The sequence below is a fragment of the Nelumbo lutea genome, chromosome 5 (genome assembly GCF_056320005.1).
Source record: "Nelumbo lutea isolate HS-2025 chromosome 5, American lotus-T2T, whole genome shotgun sequence".
Taxonomy (NCBI): Eukaryota; Viridiplantae; Streptophyta; class Magnoliopsida; order Proteales; family Nelumbonaceae; genus Nelumbo; species Nelumbo lutea.
The window spans coordinates 35,611,308-35,630,500 of NC_142688.1; the positions used below are offsets into that span (position 1 = coordinate 35,611,308).

The window sequence follows — 19,193 nt, forward strand, 5'->3', positions numbered from 1 at the left end:
AGAAAGACTTAGGCACTTCAGTGGCAAAGGCAAAGTATGGAATATCAAAGGCGTAAGCAACCCGGGTTTAAACCTTACGAAGCACAGCTCGTCTCAATACGTTGGTTGAACTGAGGAGTAACCAACCAATGCATAGTTTAGGCATACATGGTAATCACTTCGCGGTATACCATAGAGACGCCTTAAACGTTAAAGGACAGATCGGGATAGCGACTACCGAAAAGTCCTACTTCGGGCATGTAGCCGTAAAAGCTCAAATGATGAGCTCGCTTTAGAAAAAATAAAGGGAGTTCATCATACTCAGAAGAAGGAAAGAACTCTCATTGTCACTTCAAAAAAAAAAAAAAGCAAAGAAAAAAGAAAAATAACAAGTGTGGTTACCGAGCCAAACAGCTCGGGAAAAGTTGTGAAAGACTGGGGCACAATGGCCCAACCAAAGACTTGTGAAAGACTGGGTTTACCCGAAAGCCAACAGAAGCCTAGAGAAATGCCGCCTCAAGGATCCATCTCCTCATCCTCTAGAGAGTCAGGCTCCGCTTCCTCCGCTTGGTCTGCTATCTTAGGAGACAGACCCTTCATAGTATTGCTATCGAGGTTGAGTCCGGAGAACTTCTTCTGAACCAGCCACCGGCAAAGCTTAAACCCCGAGCGATACGAACCTGAGCTGTACTCCACTTGGAGTTCCTGAAATTCCTAAGAGTCTTTAAAATCCCAGACCACTTTCTCTCGCTCAGCCTCCACCATCTGATCAAAGTTTTGAGTCCGATTTAGAAGAGTGGACTCCAAGTCCTGCACCTACTGCCTGAGGAGCTCCCTCTCCGCCGGCATCCTCGACGATTCCTCCCTGTAATGTGTGCTCTCTTTAGAAAGTCAGGCGATTTGAGCCTCCTGGTCATGGACGAGCAGCTCTTGAGACTCGCTCCCCTTGCGGGTGTGATGGAGCTCGCCCCATATCTGGTTGAGCTCGCCCTGGAGCTTTTGGTTGGCAGCCCACTGGTAGAGGGCATCGACGCGATGGATGTGCATTTGGAGAGCCATGGCATGGATGGCAGAATACACCTGTCGACGGAAAAGAAGATCAGAAGACAGTGAAAAAGGGCAAAACAAGAGAGAAAAAAGGAAAAAGGTCACTTACCACCATGCAATGAGAAGAGGCGAACGCGGAGAGGTCCTCGGGCTCCATGTTTCCCCACTAAGCAATCTCGTCATCAGTGATTGCCTTCCGGCTCCTCCGGTTCCTCTGGCTCCTTCGGTGAGCCACCAGATAATCGTTTACCCCTTCCCAATTTCCTACTGGGAACCGGGGGTAAGGACGGGGCTGAAGAGGATTACAGCGAGCCTCCCCCGGTCGAGGGAGCTCATTTCCCTCAGAGTTAATCCCACTAGCCCTCTCAAGTGGGGGCATCGGAACCTTGGGCAGAGGAGAGGGTAGAACCGCCTCAGTAGACCCGAACTCAGTACTTCCCGAAGGAAGGGTCTGGTCGGGGCGCGTCCTCTTCGCATGGCATCTCTGGCTGCCCGAGAGAAGGCGACACGAATCGGCACTGGACATGATGGCTGTCAAAAGACCACAAGATATTAGTTCAACAAGAAACAAAATACATGTGTACACAATATTGCCACAAGGCACTACACGACCTAAAAGGCCGACCTACCCGGACTCAAGCCTGCCTGCACGAGCTTCTCCTCGGTTAAGTAGTCCGAGCAAAGGAAGCCTACCGACGCACAGGACAGCATCGTTTTCTGAATTTCAGGGTCCAGCTTGGCCCCAGGGTCCTGAATGGCGCCCCTCCAAGCAGTGGAGAAGGGCCACCCATCGGGGTTACGGACCACAAAGTAATCCCGCTTCCAGGCAGGAATCTTATTCGACAGCTCGTACAAGAGCTTATAGCCGCGGCGGGGAGAGAGGTAATAAAAGCGCCTCTCCGGAGGAACCCCAGGAGCAACGTTCTTTATACAAAGGATATAGACAAAAATATCAAGGTCCAAAGGAAGGCAGTACTCGTAACATAGGGATATAGTCCCAACCATGTTTCGAATGGAATTGGGATGAAGCTAGTCAATGGTGACGATTTAACACCTCCATTATCAAGGGGTGCAGGGGGAGACGCAAGCCAGCCTTGAGTTGTTCCTGAAAGATTACTATGTTATTGGGACCATGCTCCCAGGGGAAGTTGCTAGTAGGGAGGCTGTAAACTAGGTCCCTAGGGAGGCGAAAGTAGCGAATCAGAGACCTGAATCTCTCCGCTGTCATTAAGGAAGGGCCAAAGGTATCAGGTTCCCTCCCCCTAGAAGTAGACGCCATGTCGCCAGAGGCCTCCCAAGCCTCCAGGATCTGCTCCCAAGCTCCTCCCGAGCTCGAGGGAGCATCATCATCCTAGCTATTGCCCCTGTGATAGGTATGACATGGGTACCCAGACATGACTGACAGCGATTGGGACTCACCAGAGTAGACAGAACGGAGCAGACTGAGGAACTCGGGTGACTAGGTGAAGTGTGCGACCTCAGAATCCAAAGGCAGCAAGATGGCGTGAGAGAAAATAGGGCCTGAGGGGGCCCCCTATTTATAGTCTCCACCCTTTCAAATTAACGGCCCAGGTCAAAGCAGATCCAACGGTCCGCGGGCCCCCTGACCGCACGCCTTCTGAAAACCGAAGGCAATTGGCGGCATGTCTTCCATAATTAAGGTAGTCGCAGCCACACGATGTTCGGAGTTAAAATCCACCTCGGCACGTTTTTGAAATCCGAAAAGTTAGGAAAGCCAGAAAATCTCTTGATTCCTGCTAATGCATTTAATGAGGGCAGTCAATCAAGTTTGAATTTCGGTCAAATCAGTCCATCGCACTTCATAAACTCCCCGTGCTAAGGCGATACTCTTAGCTTGAGGAGTGGGGGGCAATTGATGAAGAATGATTTGACCCAACCTATGAAATGGTGACACATAGATGCCGACTCAGCATGAGCGACAGCCTAGCGTTGAAGCCTGGAGCGACCAAGTGATGGGCCCACGAAGCAGTCCACTACGTTACAGCTCACGAGGGGAGGAGTCCGCCGCGAGGCGAACTCCGGGTTCCCTGTGCTATCATTGAAGAGATACTCCGAGGCAACTGTAGCTCGCGAGCTAAAGTTATCAGCTCGCCCAAGCTCCCTAGCGGACAAGTCATTACAAGGACCAATTTCACTAAGGGTAATCCTGGAGTGTTCCAAGCTCGCCACGAGATAGCTCGCGAACGAGCCGCACTAGCACCCCCAAGAAAGCTTTCGACTGATAGACCGTACCGGCCAGACTGTGCCATATCCTCTACTGACGGCGCAGTCCCAGTCCTTTCGGCAGTCTGTGTCCACGTCTCTCAACAGGCAAAGGCGTGCCTACCACTCACCCGAGTGAAGCGTACACCACAACGGCCACCTGCAGCCCTGGCCGGTAACAGCTGTGGCAGGAGCCCAGTGACGGTTATGCCCAACCTGATGTGAGTGTCCCTATAAAAGCCCTCAGGGCAAAAAGGAAACGGCTTCTTGAATCTCTGACCTCTTGAACATAGTGGTAACACGTTATCCTCACTCTTAGCCTTCGTTCTCCTTTTGCTTCTTGCACTCAATACTAACTTAAGCATCGGAGCGTTTCCACTGGGAAACCCCTCTGGAGTTCTTCCTCTTTCCTCTCGTCTCAAGTACCTCTCTGGAGCCATGCGAGTGCCAGATAGGAGTGACCGGATTGTGCTACATCAGATAGAAATAAGAATATATGTATCAATGGATCAGGTTTGGATTGGAACTGATCTAAATTGAAACAAATTTGAATAGATTGGACACTCTAGACATTGAATTTGACTGGTCCAAAATATCCATTTGTATTAGACTCACATTGAACTGGATCATATTGGATCAAATCTAGTCCAATTGATACCCCTACTTCGAAGCCTAAATATCTTGATATCCAAAATTCGTGGCGGAGGGCTGCAGGCCTGGTGGGTGGGCTTGGAACGAGAAACTCATGACCTGGCCATGAGCTTTCTGGGCGTGAGCTCAACTCCATGAGCCACAATATAATGTAAATGCCGTTGTAGGTAACAGAGCTTAGTTACGCTGCTTCCCTTTTGACTAACCCACATTGCTATGCTACAAGTTTGGGTATTATGTCTTTTAGGTTCTGATACACATATTGCCATGCTACAAGTTTAAGTTCGGCCAAGATACGAAAAATAGTGCAATTCCTATAGTCCATTAAGCCTAACGGTCCATGCCAAGGGCCAGTTCAGAAATGGGCATACAATTATCTGTCCAGAACTCCTACCCACATCCCTACCATAATGTTTGTATTGAGAACATCTCCCCATATAGGAGTTATTCTAAATTCACGCCTGTAATGTCATGTTGATAAGGATGTGGGAAGAGTTTGTGTGTAGGATGTATGAGTTCGAAATTTAGGCCTAGCCCAGATTAGGAGATAAAATTAAAAGCTCGAGACCAATCCACAGTACGGATATTCTAAATGGGCTGGACTTGGCTCCAAACTAGGGCAGCATAGTTCTTGTGTAGTTTTTATTGGACAATTGCAAGCATATAAGTTCCACTCTTCCAACTACATCTTTATTACAACACTGCAACTTCTCCTTATTCCAACTGTAACTTTAACATAAATGAAAAGACTTCATGATCAATAATGTAGTAACGCCGTTTATTCCACCTGCACACTACATTCATTTGGTTTGAAGGAAAAAGCAGAGAAAGGAAGAGAAAGGAAAAGAAAGGTAGGGAAACCTTTACAAACCTACCTTTCCCTTTCTTTCCCTATCTTTTCCTTGAATCCAAAAATAGCCTAAGAAAAAACATATATACTTCAACAAAATGGCAATTAATTAAGCTTTAGTAAGTTTGTGGAAGAATGGGCAACCCCCAGATGCTTTGGTTGAGGCCTCTGATCCATCTGTAGTAGGCCCTTTGATAAGACTTGCCAGCAATTCGTTTCCATCATAAAAGAATTCTACCCTCTTAACGCGCATCAATTCATCCATCTGAAGAATAAGATCGATGGAACCCCACACAACAAAATGAGTAAGCAATTCCATTCCTTGAATATTAAGTATAATCTCATCATAAAGAAACTACTATTAATATATAAGATCAAAAGGGGTTCAGAGAAGAAGGAATAAGAGCTTAGGTGAATAGAGAGAGACGTACATGAAAGATACCAATTCCGTGGAATTCCACCAATTCCCCAGTGGGAGCATGGCCTTTGAAAGGACCCTCCATGAAGGACCAGTGCCTGAACTTGTAGGCAATCACCGGAGGACCTGAATAAACTTGAAGAATTTCTACAGCGAACCCACGAGGGAATGTGGTGACGAAAGCCTGAGTCGACGATTGATTTGTTTCAAGGGATGGATCATAAACACGTAACTTCTGTGGCAAGGGTGTTTTCAGGAATAAATTGTAGCTTCCAATTTTCCCAATCTCTTCCAGTGGCACCGGTTTACCACCTATATATTTCACCCACCGTTTGTTTCAACGAAAAGTTTGCAGACAGAGATAGTTTATAAAACTAGGAGAAAAGAAGATATATCATCAGTATGCAGTTAAGTTTGTACCATTTATGCTGACTGTGAGGTTTGTAGCGTTTACAGTTTTATAATCAGCTGGATCGACCTTATGAACGAGCTCCATTTCCCATGTCTTCACAAGATTTTGCACTCTTTCCTCCAGCGACCCTTTTGGCCATTCCTACAAAATCAAAAGAATATAATTAAGGGATATATAACTACACTACTCCACCTAAGAATTCTGAGTTCTACTGCAAACCTACAACAATTCAAATTTTCATAGCTAATAAATAGTCTTCAAAACTACTTCACAGCTAATAGAAGAACCTTAAAACTAGAGAAAGAGAGAGAACCTGAGTTCGGCCTTCCTCGAAAAGCTTGTTCACAGAGTCGTAGTTGGGAGGAGCACCAAACCTCCATTTGGTATTCTTCTCCCCTTCCCCATACATATGAGATCGGTACTTGTCTTCCTGAACCACCGGTTCATTAGCATGAGCGGAGGCCATATTTCGCAAAGAAATGTTTTAGCTTGGTGTGTTGTGAATATGTGAGTGTGGAGAGATGAGGTGATGATACATGTGGTTATTTAATTAATGGAGAAGGAAGATTATATAGACCAATCCATATATGTTGACAATTCAAATAGCTAGGATTGGTTTCCACATTCAGAAATTTGGTTCTTCACGCTAATACGAATCTTCCAAGAAATTTGGCCCCAGGTTAGATCCCCCTCTAACCAAAGAATGAGTGAATGCTAAAACAGGGGTGGAGACAAGCCAAACGAATATTAGATTATTCGAGCTCAACTCAGCAGAAAAGAACGTCTATACAAGATTAATTACTACAAGAACTCAGACTGATTCAGAAAATGATTATCGCGTGAAGCCTTAGAATTCCATGAAATTTGATGTCCACCACATTGCGTGGCTATTATAATTTTGTCCATTCAGAGTTCAAACCAGTGATAGCCATTTTCTGCACAAGGATTAATTACTACAATTTACAAGAATGAGTTTACATGAAAAAGATTTTAAGAATCAAATTAAGTTCTAGGTTGGAAGATCAATAATATTTCATTTGATGAACCATCATGCATGTTTCTGTTTGAACACCTAATCCTGACTATATTACTGTCTCTTGAGTCTTGACATTTTACCCATGTTTATCACTTAATGGTTTCGTGGAAAGTGAGCATCTATTCTTAATAGTTTTCTGATACCTGTTTTTCTTTTCTCTATCATCTAAGCTTAGAGGTTGTTTGGTATTGATGACATTTGTAAGATAAGTGTTTTATAAGATTTTGTTTTGAAAAACGTGACAAAATCTAATTTAAACGTTTTGTACAATTCTTTTTTATACCTCAGCGCCAATAGGCACCACTAGATGCCACTATTAAGTGCCATATATGCCAAATAATGAAAAATCGGTCTTGAAAATGAAAAATGTCAAAATTAATGTTTTTTAATAAATAGTTCACACGATTTTCGAGAAAGCCATTTATCAAATAAATGACTCAACCAAATAACTTTTTAGGCGCTTTTCTGTTAAACTCATCTCCAATCCTGAGCTAGCACCATTTCTTCCAAAAGCTGTACCAAACACCATCCTAATTATATGAACCCCATTTCGCTATTGCCTTCTGTTTAATGTTATATTTATCATCAAATATGGGTGTTCAAACCATTTCACATCTATTCAAGTCCTTTTTTGTCTGTTTCTAGTTTTTCTAGTCCCTTAAATTTGTAAAAGATCATTTCTTCTAATAATGGTCTTTTATGCATATAATCAAATTATTTCAGTCTATTTTATTTTCTCTCATTTTATCACCTATTGAAATTGTTTGTTCTTAAAGATTAATTCAGAAAGATGACAAATACAAATATTTACGGTACAATTGTGCAAATATATACAAAATACTTCAAAAGACAAAGTTTTACACTGTACATATTTGTATTTGTACTCCTTCCAAACTAAGCCTAAAAAAGCTCAGTGCAAAACCTTTGTATTCTGTATGTATTTGAACCATACATATTTGTATTTATACTCCATCCAAACTGAGCCTAAGTTGCTTTATATGATCAACATGAATAGGGACATAAATGTTCTTTTTCTTGTTACTTACACAATCATGACATGTGTTTCGCTTTGGATTTATGATTCCACGATTCTTTCTTTTTTCTTTCCCTAACAAATAATTCCAGTTACAAAAGCATATCAAAATCTGTACAGTGCAGTCTAGTAGAGCTACTAGCCAGCACCCTGGCTGCTACTACTATATGGGCTACTTGATCAGAGTTCTATTTATATTTAACAGTTTACATATACATGACTAAGTAAAGTAAGAGAAAATAAAAATTTACAATCTAAACAGATAAAATTAGTTTGCAACCTAAAAATAAACATATTAATTCATCTGCTCTAATGGATCAGGTTAATCGACAACGGTCTAATCCTGGCTGAAACTGAATTGGAGGCCGGTTCATACCAATCTCGAGCCTTGCAGAAATTCGTAGGGCCGGTCTGCTGCCGCCGTTTTATATTTAAACCCATGGTCCAGGACCAAGTTTAGATTTAAAGCTCATTTATCAAACAGATTGGGCCCAGATTTTATATAGTATAAGTCAGCCCAACCAGGCCCATATACACCTCTAATTAGTAATTACATCAGCAAATAAAGGTTGTTGACAAAAAAAGGTAAAGGTAAATAACTAAATGGTCTGTTCTCATAATTTGTTTGGTCCAGATAGGAATCTAAATGAGAATTGGAATCAACTGGATTGTGATTTCATTCCTAAGGGAGAGAGAGGCAAATGGGGCAATGTCATTCCACAGGAAAAGAGAATGGGATTCTGATTCCACCCAACTAAATAGTTAGAATCCAAATGGCCCATTCCAATTCTGATTCTGAACCCCTATCCCCACAAATCAAACGGAACCTTATAGATACCTTGAATTAATAACCTTGGGTTTTTCAAGCAGAACTACATATACTTTAGTGCTCTTTTGCCCTCGATTTCCTTTCAAATTTTCAAAAAGAACCAAACAAAAGACAAAGGATACTTAATATACCCTAAATTAATACACCTTGAGTAAAAACCAGCCATTCATCCAAAGAAACAAGATCTGATAACATGCCAATATAGGGTTCTGTTAAGATTAACTGTTTTTTGAGTTTTTGTTCCAAAAATCACACTTCAATCTATTTGACTGGATTAGACTGATAATGTGGCATCATCAAACCAGATATAGCCCACCAAATTTGACTTTTCATCTGATTGACTATGTTGTCATTTAAAAATGGGCATGGAATTTAGACCTAATCCAGATTAGGGGCTGAAATTTCAAAGCACAAGACCAGCCTACAGTTGGAACATTCTAATTGGGCTTCACTTGGCTCCACATTGGAACAGAGTAATTCATGTGCATCCATAATTATTGGACAATGCAGACAAATAAGATTCATTTATTACAAAATTAATTACAACTTCTCATTATTCCAATTTTTAACTTCAACCTGAATGAAAAGAATACATGATCAATGATGTAGAAATGCCATTTATTTCAAGTACATATATACTACATTCACTTGCTCACATACGAGTCAAGGCATTTTATTAATTAAGAGAAATTAAAACATATATGCTGCAGTTAAGCTTGAGTAAGTTTGTGGAAGAATGGGCAACCCCCAGATGCTTTGGTTGAGGCCTCTGATCCATCAGTAGAAGGCCCTTTGATAAGACTTGCCAGCACTTGGTTTCCATCATAAAAGAATTCTATTTTCTTAACACGCATCAATTCATCCATCTGAAGAATAAGATGGAACCCCACACAAAAAAATGATCAGTAAGTAATTCTATTCCTTGAATATTAGAATTTCATAAAGAAACTACTAATAATTAAGATGAAAAAAGGGGCCAGAGAAGAAGGAACAAAAGCTATTAAGTGAATAGAGAGAGAGAGAGAGAGAGAGAGGGACGACATACATGAAAGATGCCAATTCCGTGGAACTCCACCAATTCCCCAGTGGGAGCATGACCTTTGAAAGGACCCTCCATGAAAGACCAGTGCCTGAACTTGTAGGCAATCACCGGAGGACCTGAATATACTTGAAGAATTTCCAAAGCGAACCCACGAGGGAATGTGGTGACGAAAGCCTGAGTCGACGACTGGTTTGTTTCAAGGGATGGGTCATAAACACGTAAGTTCTGTGGCAAGGGTGTTTGCAGGAATAAATTGTAGCTTCCAATTCTCAAAATCTCTTCAAGTGGCACCGGTTTACCTCCTACATTGAGAAGTTTGCATATAGAAATAGTAAACTAGGACGGACATATATTTATATATAAGGAGAAAATTAAGAAGAGATATATGTCATCAGTATAGTATATATGAAGTTAAAGTTTGTATACCATTTACGCTGACAGTAAAGTTTGTAGTGTTTATGGATTTATAATCAGCTGGATCGACCTTAAATGCCAGCTCCATTTCCCATGTCTTCACAAGATTTTGGACTCTTTCCTCCAGCGACCCTTTTGGCCATTCCTACAAAATGATCAGAAGAATATAATATTATATACTGATCTGAGTAGTAGTAGTCAAAGCTAGCTATTTCATTGCTAATAGAACCTTAAAGATGTAAGTGATATGTTAGAGAGAGAGAGAGAGAGGGAGAGAGAGAATCGAACCTGAGTTCGGCCTTCCTCGAAGAGCTTGTTGACAGCATCGAAGTTGGGAGGAGCACCAGACCTCCATTTGGTATTCTTCTCTCCTTCTCCATACATATGTGATCTGTACTTGTCACCCTGAACCACGGGTTGATCAGTAGCTTTAGAGGAAGCCATCGATCTTTTGCTTGGAAAAAGGTTTAGCTTGTTGTGTGTTGTGTCTGTTCTATATTATGTGAGGGTGGAGAGACCGAGAGATGAGGTGACTGATATCCGATATTGAAGAGGAAAGATTATATATATGTATATATATATAGAGAGAGAGAGAGACAAACCCATGCATGTAGTGTAGAGACAATTCAAATGGGTTTGGTTGTCAATAATTCACGCTAAGAAAATTATTACTCCATGATTACACGACTTTCCCAAGGAGACCAAGTCCGAAGAACCCATCCACATGTGTACCACGTGTACTTTTGCACCAACCGTCCCGGTTGGAACATCTAACCAAGGAAAGAGTCCTATAACAATAACACTACTTGATGTCCACTTTTTAACTCTTGAACTGAATAAACAAAACCCATTGGAGTTGAGTGAGGGCTGGATGTCACAGTCTGACCTGCCCCTGTTATGGGCTTAGAGCAATACAAAGACCCATACAGGCCGGCCCATTTTTTTTTTTTTTATTTTATAAAACCAGTGGAATTAATGAAGACATGTTAAGAGGTTTAATTGCTACCAAAAACCTAAAAAGTTGAAAGATTTAATTGATAACCTGTCCACTAAGGTAGCCATAATGACCAATATGATGTAACGTGTGGAATTAATAAATGCAGTCGCACTCAATCAAAATCAATCAGAGCAACATAATAGACCAAGAAGGAGGAGAACTCCAATTAATCTAATCAACCTGCTATTAGCTATTAGTCATGTTTTGGTCAAATATTACACAAAACAAGTGCAATAAACACACTCCAGATTTGATAAGCTTATTGAGCATGAATTTTCTTATGGATGGTTTATAGAAAATCAGATGAACTTCTTTCCCTGAAGTCGTAAAGATTGTATGGGACCCATAGCATCATAGATTAATATTACTAATGAAGTGAATTAAAAATAACTTCCCCCACAGCCCACACAATTGAATTTATAAGCTTTCAAGGAAAATGCAATATTTAAACTAATTCTTTATTAGTAAATTCATTATAATTTTATCTAAATAAATGCGCAGGCATAGTAATATATATAAGATTTGGATCTTAATCCGATCGGATTTTTGAGTTTAACTCTAGCTTTTACATAATTTAGAAGTCTCTCGTGGAATATAACGTTTACAAAGAGGTCATTTGACAAGTCTTTTTTGAAAGTTGTTCTGGAAGTTTTGACGGCCAAAAAACAATATGAGCTTTAAAATCAAGATTTTAGCATTTTGAATACTGGTTGATTAAGGCACATCTGTCCATGCGAAGACGAGTTGAAAATTGGATACATCTCCCCCTGCATAATACTATGCAGAGGATGAAATATTCTTCATGTGTGACTGCTTTAAACGTGGGCTGGGTTCTCACGGGCAGGAGATCTGCACTCAGATGCAACTCCATCAATGGTCATGTTTTCAATGTTCCTAGTTTGAAGATGAGGGCTTTTCTTTTTTTCTATAAAATGATTATAAATGAATTTAATACCAAATTTAAATTGGGGTAAATTACTTTTTTGTAATAAAGACAACGTTTTCTAAGTCTGAGAGGAGACGTCTAAGTCCAATTTGAAGAGTGAAGGATGTTTCAGTGTTTTAGGTGCAGGGAAGGTTTAAGTCTTATACCCGAAAGAATAAGACCTCAACTCATTCAAAAAATAATTTGCCGTGTCACGAAGCCTTGGAATTCCACCACATTACGTGACTATTATGATTTTGTCCATTTGGACCGGTGATATTCATTTTCTTCACAATGACTATTACAATTTACAATAATTAATTTACATGAAAATAATTTTGAGAGTCAAATTCTGGATTGGAAGTAGGAAATCCAAGCTCGTTATTTTGAAGTTTTCTTGTTACATTTTTTTCATGATTTTTAATACTGGACCGGATCGGACAGTCGGACTGAAAAAACCGGGGACCGGTTGGTGATTGGTTCCATTTTTCCTTAAAATCGGATTTTTACAAAAAAAACATTGATTTGGTCAGTAAATCACTGACCTGGGTGTTTGAACCATTCAGCATATTTTATCATTTATTTATTTATTTTTTTTTTTTTCAGAACAGGTCAACCGTTTGGTTTGAATGATCGGACCATTCAACGCAAGAACTGGACCCCTAACTGGTTCATTCTCCGGATCAATTTAAAAAACCTTGATTTTTTTCTCTATCATTGTCACCATTACCTAGCTAATATACATAAATCCCATTTCATTATATGTCCAGTGTCATGAATATTCATGGTCAAATTACAGGCGCTTAAATCACTTCTCAGTACACCTAGCTAACTCCTTTGTGGTCTGCTCATGACAATTCTAGCAATTTCAACTTGTAACTGATTATTTCTTTTAACTGGTGTTGTTGATGTTCATATATGTATATGAATAAATCATTGGATATTGGTTTCTCTCATTTTATCACCTATTAGAGTTATTTTTAAGATCTTTCATATAACCTTCTTTTTCTTGTAAAAATTAAGGGTCTGTTTGTTCCATAGAAATAGGGGTCTGGAAATAGAATTGGAATGGTCCGTTCATTTGGTTGGGTAGAATGAGATTCCAATTCCCATTCTTGGTGGAATGGAGGCGTTTCCCTATCCGAGGGAATGACCATTTCACCTCCCAAACCCTATTTCTCTTTGCCCAATGCCAATCCTACTTAAGAATCATGCATATCTTTTGGAATCTAATTATGATTCCGATCAATCAAATAGGTTAAAAAATAGGTTATTCCAATTCCGATTTTGATTTCTATTAGGAACCAAATGGAACCTAAATTAAATATTTCTAGTTACAAAAGCACACCAAAAACCACAAAGAGCAGGTTCATAGTCATTAGCCAATACCCTAGCTGCTACACTGTATGGGCTACCGGAACAAGATTTCTAATTATATGTAACATTTTACATATAATTAAAAAAATTATATAGATAAAATTATTTTTCAAATTAAAAAAAAATTATTTATCTTTTTTAAATCGGCCAGCTTAATCTATAATATTCTAGTCCTGGCTGAAATGGATCAATTTGGAGGCCAAAGTTTACACCATTGTCTGGCCTTGTAGAAATTCCTATATAGAGGAGTCCAGCCCGCGTTGTATATTTAAACCCATGGGCCTGGGCAGAGTCTAAATTTGAAGCCCATTTATCAAACAAGCTAGCCCAGACTTTATATAGTATAAACTAACCCAACCTGACCATATACTGATAAACGCCCCTAATTAGGAAAGAATTAACACGAAATTATCTGGTTGGAAAAGAAACACTCTTTCACCAGCGGGAAGAGTCATTCTTCTTAAATCCACTCTCATTAGAGACACTCTTTCTAACGATAGCCTTAAAATTCCAAAAATCAAAGATGGAAACCACTGATAAATTTTAGAAAATCTTCCTATGGGAGAAAGGAGAGAATAGAGAAATTAATCTTGTTAAATGGAATACCATTTGCAGACTCAAAAGGAATGGTCTTTAGGGAATTAAAAATCTGAAGTGGATGAATGATGGAAAATGCTTACCCAACCTAACAATTTATGGATTCAAGTAATCAAAAACCAATACCACAATGAAAAGAACTTTTGGGAAGTTAAAGGCCAAAAATAAAATTTCATGGGTTTGGGAGAGACATTCTAGAACAAAGGATCCTATTAAAAAATGGGTTTAGGCAATGAAGAGTCAGTGATGTATGAGTTGAAGATAAACCCCTTAGCAAAATTGCTACCCCCCAAATGAGCAAAATATTAGGCTCAGTGAGTATCAATCAAAATAATCACTCAGATTTCAGACGAAACCTTGATCGAGTTCTTCTAGATATTTGGAACAACATAAGAGCCACCCATATCCCAACAGCAGAGAAAGATAATGAGATGGTTTGAAGGCCGGAATGGAAGGTATGTTTTTCAGTTTAGATTAATATACACCCTTCTTGTTGGGGTGATATAGAACAAACAAAAGATGGATGTGCTTCGTGATTTGCACGTTACAAATTTTATGGTGACGATGATAGTATATAATATGTTTTCAAAATTTTCTACATTTTTATATATTTTTATGTCCATAAAAGTTATTCTTATTTGTTATACTTATCTTGGTTCATTAATAATTTAATATAGAGATATGATCAAATGTTTTCTACATAATTTATATATTTTTGTATATTTTTGTGTTTTTATTTTTTTAAGATTTTATTATTTAATTATAACTTCACGAATTGACACATTTGACCCGAAATGTTGAAATGATATACCACCAAATAGGAAAAATAATTTTTCATTTGAGTTAGTTTGAATTTTGCATATTATTTATATCATCAATAAAAAGATAAAAATAATTCTTATTTATCGTGTCTAATTTTATTTATATCATCACTAAATGAAGATGTAAAATAACAATTTTACCTTGGTTTGTTTTCTGACCCAAACTTTAGAGAGGGGCCATTTTCTGTCCAATGAAAATTCTAGAAGCCAAAACACATATTCACACTTTTATAGAGAGTATAGATATTTATAAACTTTGAAAGATAGACTTTTGAGTAAAGAGCAGAGCCATTCTCCACTTCCTCTATACTTTCTTCAACACTACCATTTTTGGTAAAACACATTCACACTTTTCTACCATTTTTGGTAACATTCCAGAAGCCAAAACACATATTCACACTTTTATAGAGAGTATTTTTTATTTATTTTTTTTTTTGGTAAAACTACCATTTTTAAGTCTGAAAATTGAAAGGAAAAGATTTGACAAGAGAATGGAGAGCTGAGATATATCGTTGCTTTTGGGGTGGTCCAATTCAATATGTCTTATCAGCCTATCCAACCCATCCAAATTGATTTTGATTTGGATAGGGTCAAACCCAAACCCGGGCCATCTACACCCCTACTCACACGGTGCTATTTCAGCATACTAAGGAGTCATCCCATCTATCAAAGTGTTAATAATCTATAAGCTTGAATGGTATCCAATCTGTTACGTAATTAAAAAATGGTGTGTTGCTCGATTTAAATTTTGTTCGTATATTATAAAAATATATGTAGGATCCATTTAAAATTTCATATTTTTTATAACTTTTATTTCTACTATTTTTTATTATATAATTATTATATCATGTATTGACCTATTTGACTTGCTGAGAGGAAAGAGTCTCATTTTAGGGCACTTTAAATATTCAATTCCATTTCCAAAATTAATTACAAAAATAATTTTTTGTTCATCATAGATATTTTTCTAATATGATAATTTTATCATATTTTTAATATGTTAACTTTTATAAATTTTCTATATTTTATAACTCTTTTGTATTTCTATCTATTGTTATTTAAATATGACATCATGGGTTGATCCCTTTTACCTAAAGAGTAGGACCATTGACCACAACATAGACGGGAAAACAGTTTGTTTTCAAGTTAGTGTATTTTTAATTCGATTTTCACCATTAGTAAAATTATTTTCTTATTTATCACATATTTTGTTTAATATTATGAATGCATACCATTAGACATATACCCAAATCTTTTCTACAAAATTTCTATATTTTTTATACATTTTATGTCTCTATCTTTTTTAAATTTTTTTAATTAATTAATTATGGCACTAGGAATTGAACCATTTGACATAAAACATTGAACCATTAACCCACCACTTGAACATAACAATGATTTCATCTGTTGGTCAATTTTAAATTCTGTATTTCATTTCGTTTTTATAATTAATAAAAGTACTTATTATTTATCATACTTATTCTTCATTAATATGATAAATATATAATATTAGAGATGTGCTCAAATTTTTTGCTTTTTTTGTAAATTTATTTATTTATTGATTAATTATGGCCCTGTGTGTTGACCCATTTGACCCGAATGATTGAACTACTTATTACTCAAATGGAAAATTTGTTTTATTTTCATGTTGGCTTTAAGCATATAGATTTTGTACTATTAAAATTATTGGATATAAAGTTAGTTAGTAGAATTTATTGATGAGAAACAAAATTACCACAGATAAAAGATTTAATGAGAGAAAATAAGAATTAACACCTTAAATATAGGACTTAGTGAGAAAGACTTGAATCAAGTGAAAACTAGTAATCAAATTACATTTTTGCCTTTCATGCTCACAAAAAAGACTAAATTCAAAAGTATGGGCGTTTTAGTTAAGAAAAAGTCCATAATGCTCACCCCTAATTATTTGACAATGTAAGCAAATAAGTTTCATTTATTACAACAATACTTCTCATTATTCCAACTGTCACTTCAACATAAATGATGAAAAGAACAAACGATGTAGAAATGCCATTTATTCCACCTACACATTACATGCACTTTCTCGCATAGAGTCATGGCATTCTATTAATTAAGATATATAAGAGAACATATATGCATGCTTCTAAACGGCAGTTAAGCTTGAGTAAGTTTGTGGAAGAATGGGCAACCCCCCAGATGCTTTGGTTGAGGCCTCTGATCCATCTGTAGTAGGCCCTTTGATAAGACTTGCCAGCAATTCGTTTCCTTCATAAAAGAATTCTACCCTCTTAACGCGCACCAATTCATCCATCTGAAGAATAAGATCGATGGAACCCCACACAACAAAATGAGTAAGCAATTCCATTCCTAATTAATCTCATAAAGAAATTACACACTAGCTACTAATAAGATGAAAATGGTGCAGAAAACTAAGAAGGAATTGAATAAGGTAGGTGAATAGAGTGAGAGAGAGAGAGAGAAAGAGACGTACATGAAAGATGCCAATTCCATGGAACTCCACCAATTCCCCAGTGGGAGCATGGCCTTTGAAAGGACCCTCCATGAAAGACCAGTGCCTGAACTTGTAGGCAATCACCGGAGGACCTGAATATACTTGAAGAATTTCCACAGCGAACCCACGAGAGAATGTGGTGAGGAAAGCCTGAGACGCCGATTGACTTGTTTCAAGGGATGGATCATAAACACGTAAGTTCGGTGGCAAGGGTGTTTGTAGGAATAAATTGTAACTTCCAATTCTCCCAACCTCTTCAAGTGGCACTGGTTTACCTCCTACATTTCACCCACCGGTTGTTTCAATGAGAAGTTTAGTTTGCAGATAGAAATATATAGTTAACTAATTATAAGTATGTAATTACTATTTACGTACTAGGACATATATATATATATATATATATATATATATATATATATATATATATGAAGGGAGAAAGAAGAGATATCAGTATGCAGTACTTAAGATTGTACCATTTATGCTGATTGTAAAGTTTGTAGTGTTTATAGTTTTATAATCAGCCGGATCGACCTTATGCACGATCTCCATTTCCCATGTCTTCACAAGATTTTGGACTCTTTCCTCCAGTGACCCTTTTGGCCATTCCTACAAAATGATCAGAAGAATATAATATTAAATACTGATCAGAGTAATAGTAGTCAAAGCTAGCTATTTCATTGCTAATAGAACGAACCTTAAAGCTGTTAGTGATATGCTAGAGAGAGAGAGAGAGAGAAAAGAGAGAATTGAAACCTGAGTTCGGCCTTCTTCGAAGAGCTTGTTCACAGCATCGTAGTTGGGAGGAGCACCAAGCCTCCATTTGGTATTCTTCTCTCCTTCTCCATACATATGTGATCTGTACTTGTCACCCTCTACCACGGGTTGATCAGTAGCAGCATTAGAGGAAGCCATCGATCTTTTGCTTGCAAAAAGGTTTAGCTTGTTGTCTGTTACGTTGGGTGCATTCTGTATTATGTGAGGGTGGAGAAACCGAGGGTCTATTGAGGTGGCCGATATATGTAGATAACGAAGAGGAAAGATTATATATATATATATGGACAAATCCATGCAAGCATGTAGAGAATAGAGACCATTCAAATGGGTTTGATTTTCATTACTCCATGCTTACACGACTTTCCCAATTAGGAGACCAGGTCCGAACGAACCCATCCACATCTGTACCACGTGTACTTTTGCTTTGCACCAACCATAAGACAGCTCCCGGCCGCCTCCCGCCGGCGGTTAGACCCTCTTAACTAATTAGGAAAGTGTCCAATAAGTATAACAATGACACTAGTAATTAAATTACTTGATCATGAAAGAACAATTCGCTCAATTGATTTCTTATCCAAAACTCTCTCGCCTACACATACCAATTTTTTAACTCTTGGAACTGAATAAACAAAACCCGTTGATTGAGGACTGGTTTTCACAGTCTGACCTGCATGCCCTGTAATTACTCTGTCACAACAACGTACAAAAAGACCTATACGGCCAGCCCAAGTTTTTTTTTTTTTATTATTATTATTATTCGGAGCTAATTAGCCCCATCATAATTTTGTAATCACTATGAAGATGAGCATGTTGTGTAGTCATTTTGTTTAATTGTTCGAGTAAAGATAAAACCAAAGTTTAAAAGGGCACGGTGGATTTTCTTTTTCTTTTTTTTAATCCAAATAACGGTACAATCATCGATCGTTGAATAATGCTAAAGAATACAATCAAAATACCGACAAGAATTGACAACCAACAAATAATAACTAATTAAGGAAAAGAATATGTGACTTGGAATTAAGGAAGAGATTTAATTGACTTGACTTTTCCATTAAGGTGGCGACACCGACATTGACCAATGTGACAATATGTAACGTGGAAATGTAGACGCAACTATCAAAAATTCAAAATCAATCAAGAACAAGACCAAGGAGCTAGGAGAGCTCTAATGAATCTAATCAACCTTCTATTACCAATTAGTCATGTTTTGGTAAAATACAATATACACACTCCAGATTTGATAAGCTTCTTGACCATTAATCTTGTTAACCAAG

The 19,193-nt window shown here is 38.0% G+C and overlaps 3 protein-coding genes across 3 annotated transcripts; all 3 read right to left on the reverse strand.

Moving 5' to 3' along the window:
• Positions 1 to 4,592: 4,592 nt before the first annotated feature.
• LOC148851675 (pathogen-related protein-like) lies at positions 4,593 to 6,124 on the reverse strand. The gene is made up of 4 exons (XM_088947676.1): positions 5,894 to 6,124; positions 5,589 to 5,721; positions 5,182 to 5,480; positions 4,593 to 5,015 (listed from the first exon to the last, which is right to left on the reverse strand). The coding sequence occupies exons 1-4, from the start codon at positions 6,044 to 6,046 to the stop codon at positions 4,860 to 4,862; spliced, it is 741 nt and encodes a 246-aa protein (XP_088803802.1). The 5' UTR covers positions 6,047 to 6,124; the 3' UTR covers positions 4,593 to 4,859.
• Positions 6,125 to 9,002: 2,878 nt separating this feature from the next.
• On the reverse strand, positions 9,003 to 10,482 carry LOC148851676 (pathogen-related protein-like). Its single transcript, XM_088947506.1, has 4 exons — positions 10,223 to 10,482; positions 9,947 to 10,079; positions 9,524 to 9,822; positions 9,003 to 9,344 (listed from the first exon to the last, which is right to left on the reverse strand). The coding sequence occupies exons 1-4, from the start codon at positions 10,376 to 10,378 to the stop codon at positions 9,189 to 9,191; spliced, it is 744 nt and encodes a 247-aa protein (XP_088803632.1). The 5' UTR covers positions 10,379 to 10,482; the 3' UTR covers positions 9,003 to 9,188.
• Positions 10,483 to 16,605: 6,123 nt separating this feature from the next.
• On the reverse strand, positions 16,606 to 18,150 carry LOC148851677 (pathogen-related protein-like). Its single transcript, XM_088947510.1, has 4 exons — positions 17,899 to 18,150; positions 17,619 to 17,751; positions 17,125 to 17,423; positions 16,606 to 16,944 (listed from the first exon to the last, which is right to left on the reverse strand). The coding sequence occupies exons 1-4, from the start codon at positions 18,055 to 18,057 to the stop codon at positions 16,777 to 16,779; spliced, it is 759 nt and encodes a 252-aa protein (XP_088803636.1). The 5' UTR covers positions 18,058 to 18,150; the 3' UTR covers positions 16,606 to 16,776.
• Between the last annotated feature and the right edge of the window lie 1,043 nt (positions 18,151 to 19,193).

Bases quoted from the DNA above. Each gene is read 5' to 3' on its own strand.
- LOC148851675 (XM_088947676.1), bottom strand. From the start codon at position 6,046: ATGGCCTCCGCTCATGCTAATGAACCGGTGGTTCAGGAAGACAAGTAC. The intron at 5,722-5,893 runs GTTCTCTCTCTT...TTGATTTTGTAG, and splicing joins TCGAGGAAGGCCGAACTCAG to GAATGGCCAAAAGGGTCGCT. The intron at 5,481-5,588 runs GTACAAACTTAA...TGAAATATATAG, and splicing joins CCTCACAGTCAGCATAAATG to GTGGTAAACCGGTGCCACTG.
- LOC148851677 (XM_088947510.1), bottom strand. From the start codon at position 18,057: ATGGCTTCCTCTAATGCTGCTACTGATCAACCCGTGGTAGAGGGTGAC. The intron at 17,752-17,898 runs GTTTCAATTCTC...ATCATTTTGTAG, and splicing joins TCGAAGAAGGCCGAACTCAG to GAATGGCCAAAAGGGTCACT. The intron at 16,945-17,124 runs GTACGTCTCTTT...CTTATTCTTCAG, and splicing joins ATGGAATTGGCATCTTTCAT to ATGGATGAATTGGTGCGCGT.
- LOC148851676 (XM_088947506.1), bottom strand. From the start codon at position 10,378: ATGGCTTCCTCTAAAGCTACTGATCAACCCGTGGTTCAGGGTGACAAG. The intron at 10,080-10,222 runs GTTCGATTCTCT...ATCATTTTGTAG, and splicing joins TCGAGGAAGGCCGAACTCAG to GAATGGCCAAAAGGGTCGCT. The intron at 9,345-9,523 runs GTATGTCGTCCC...CTTATTCTTCAG, and splicing joins ACGGAATTGGCATCTTTCAT to ATGGATGAATTGATGCGTGT.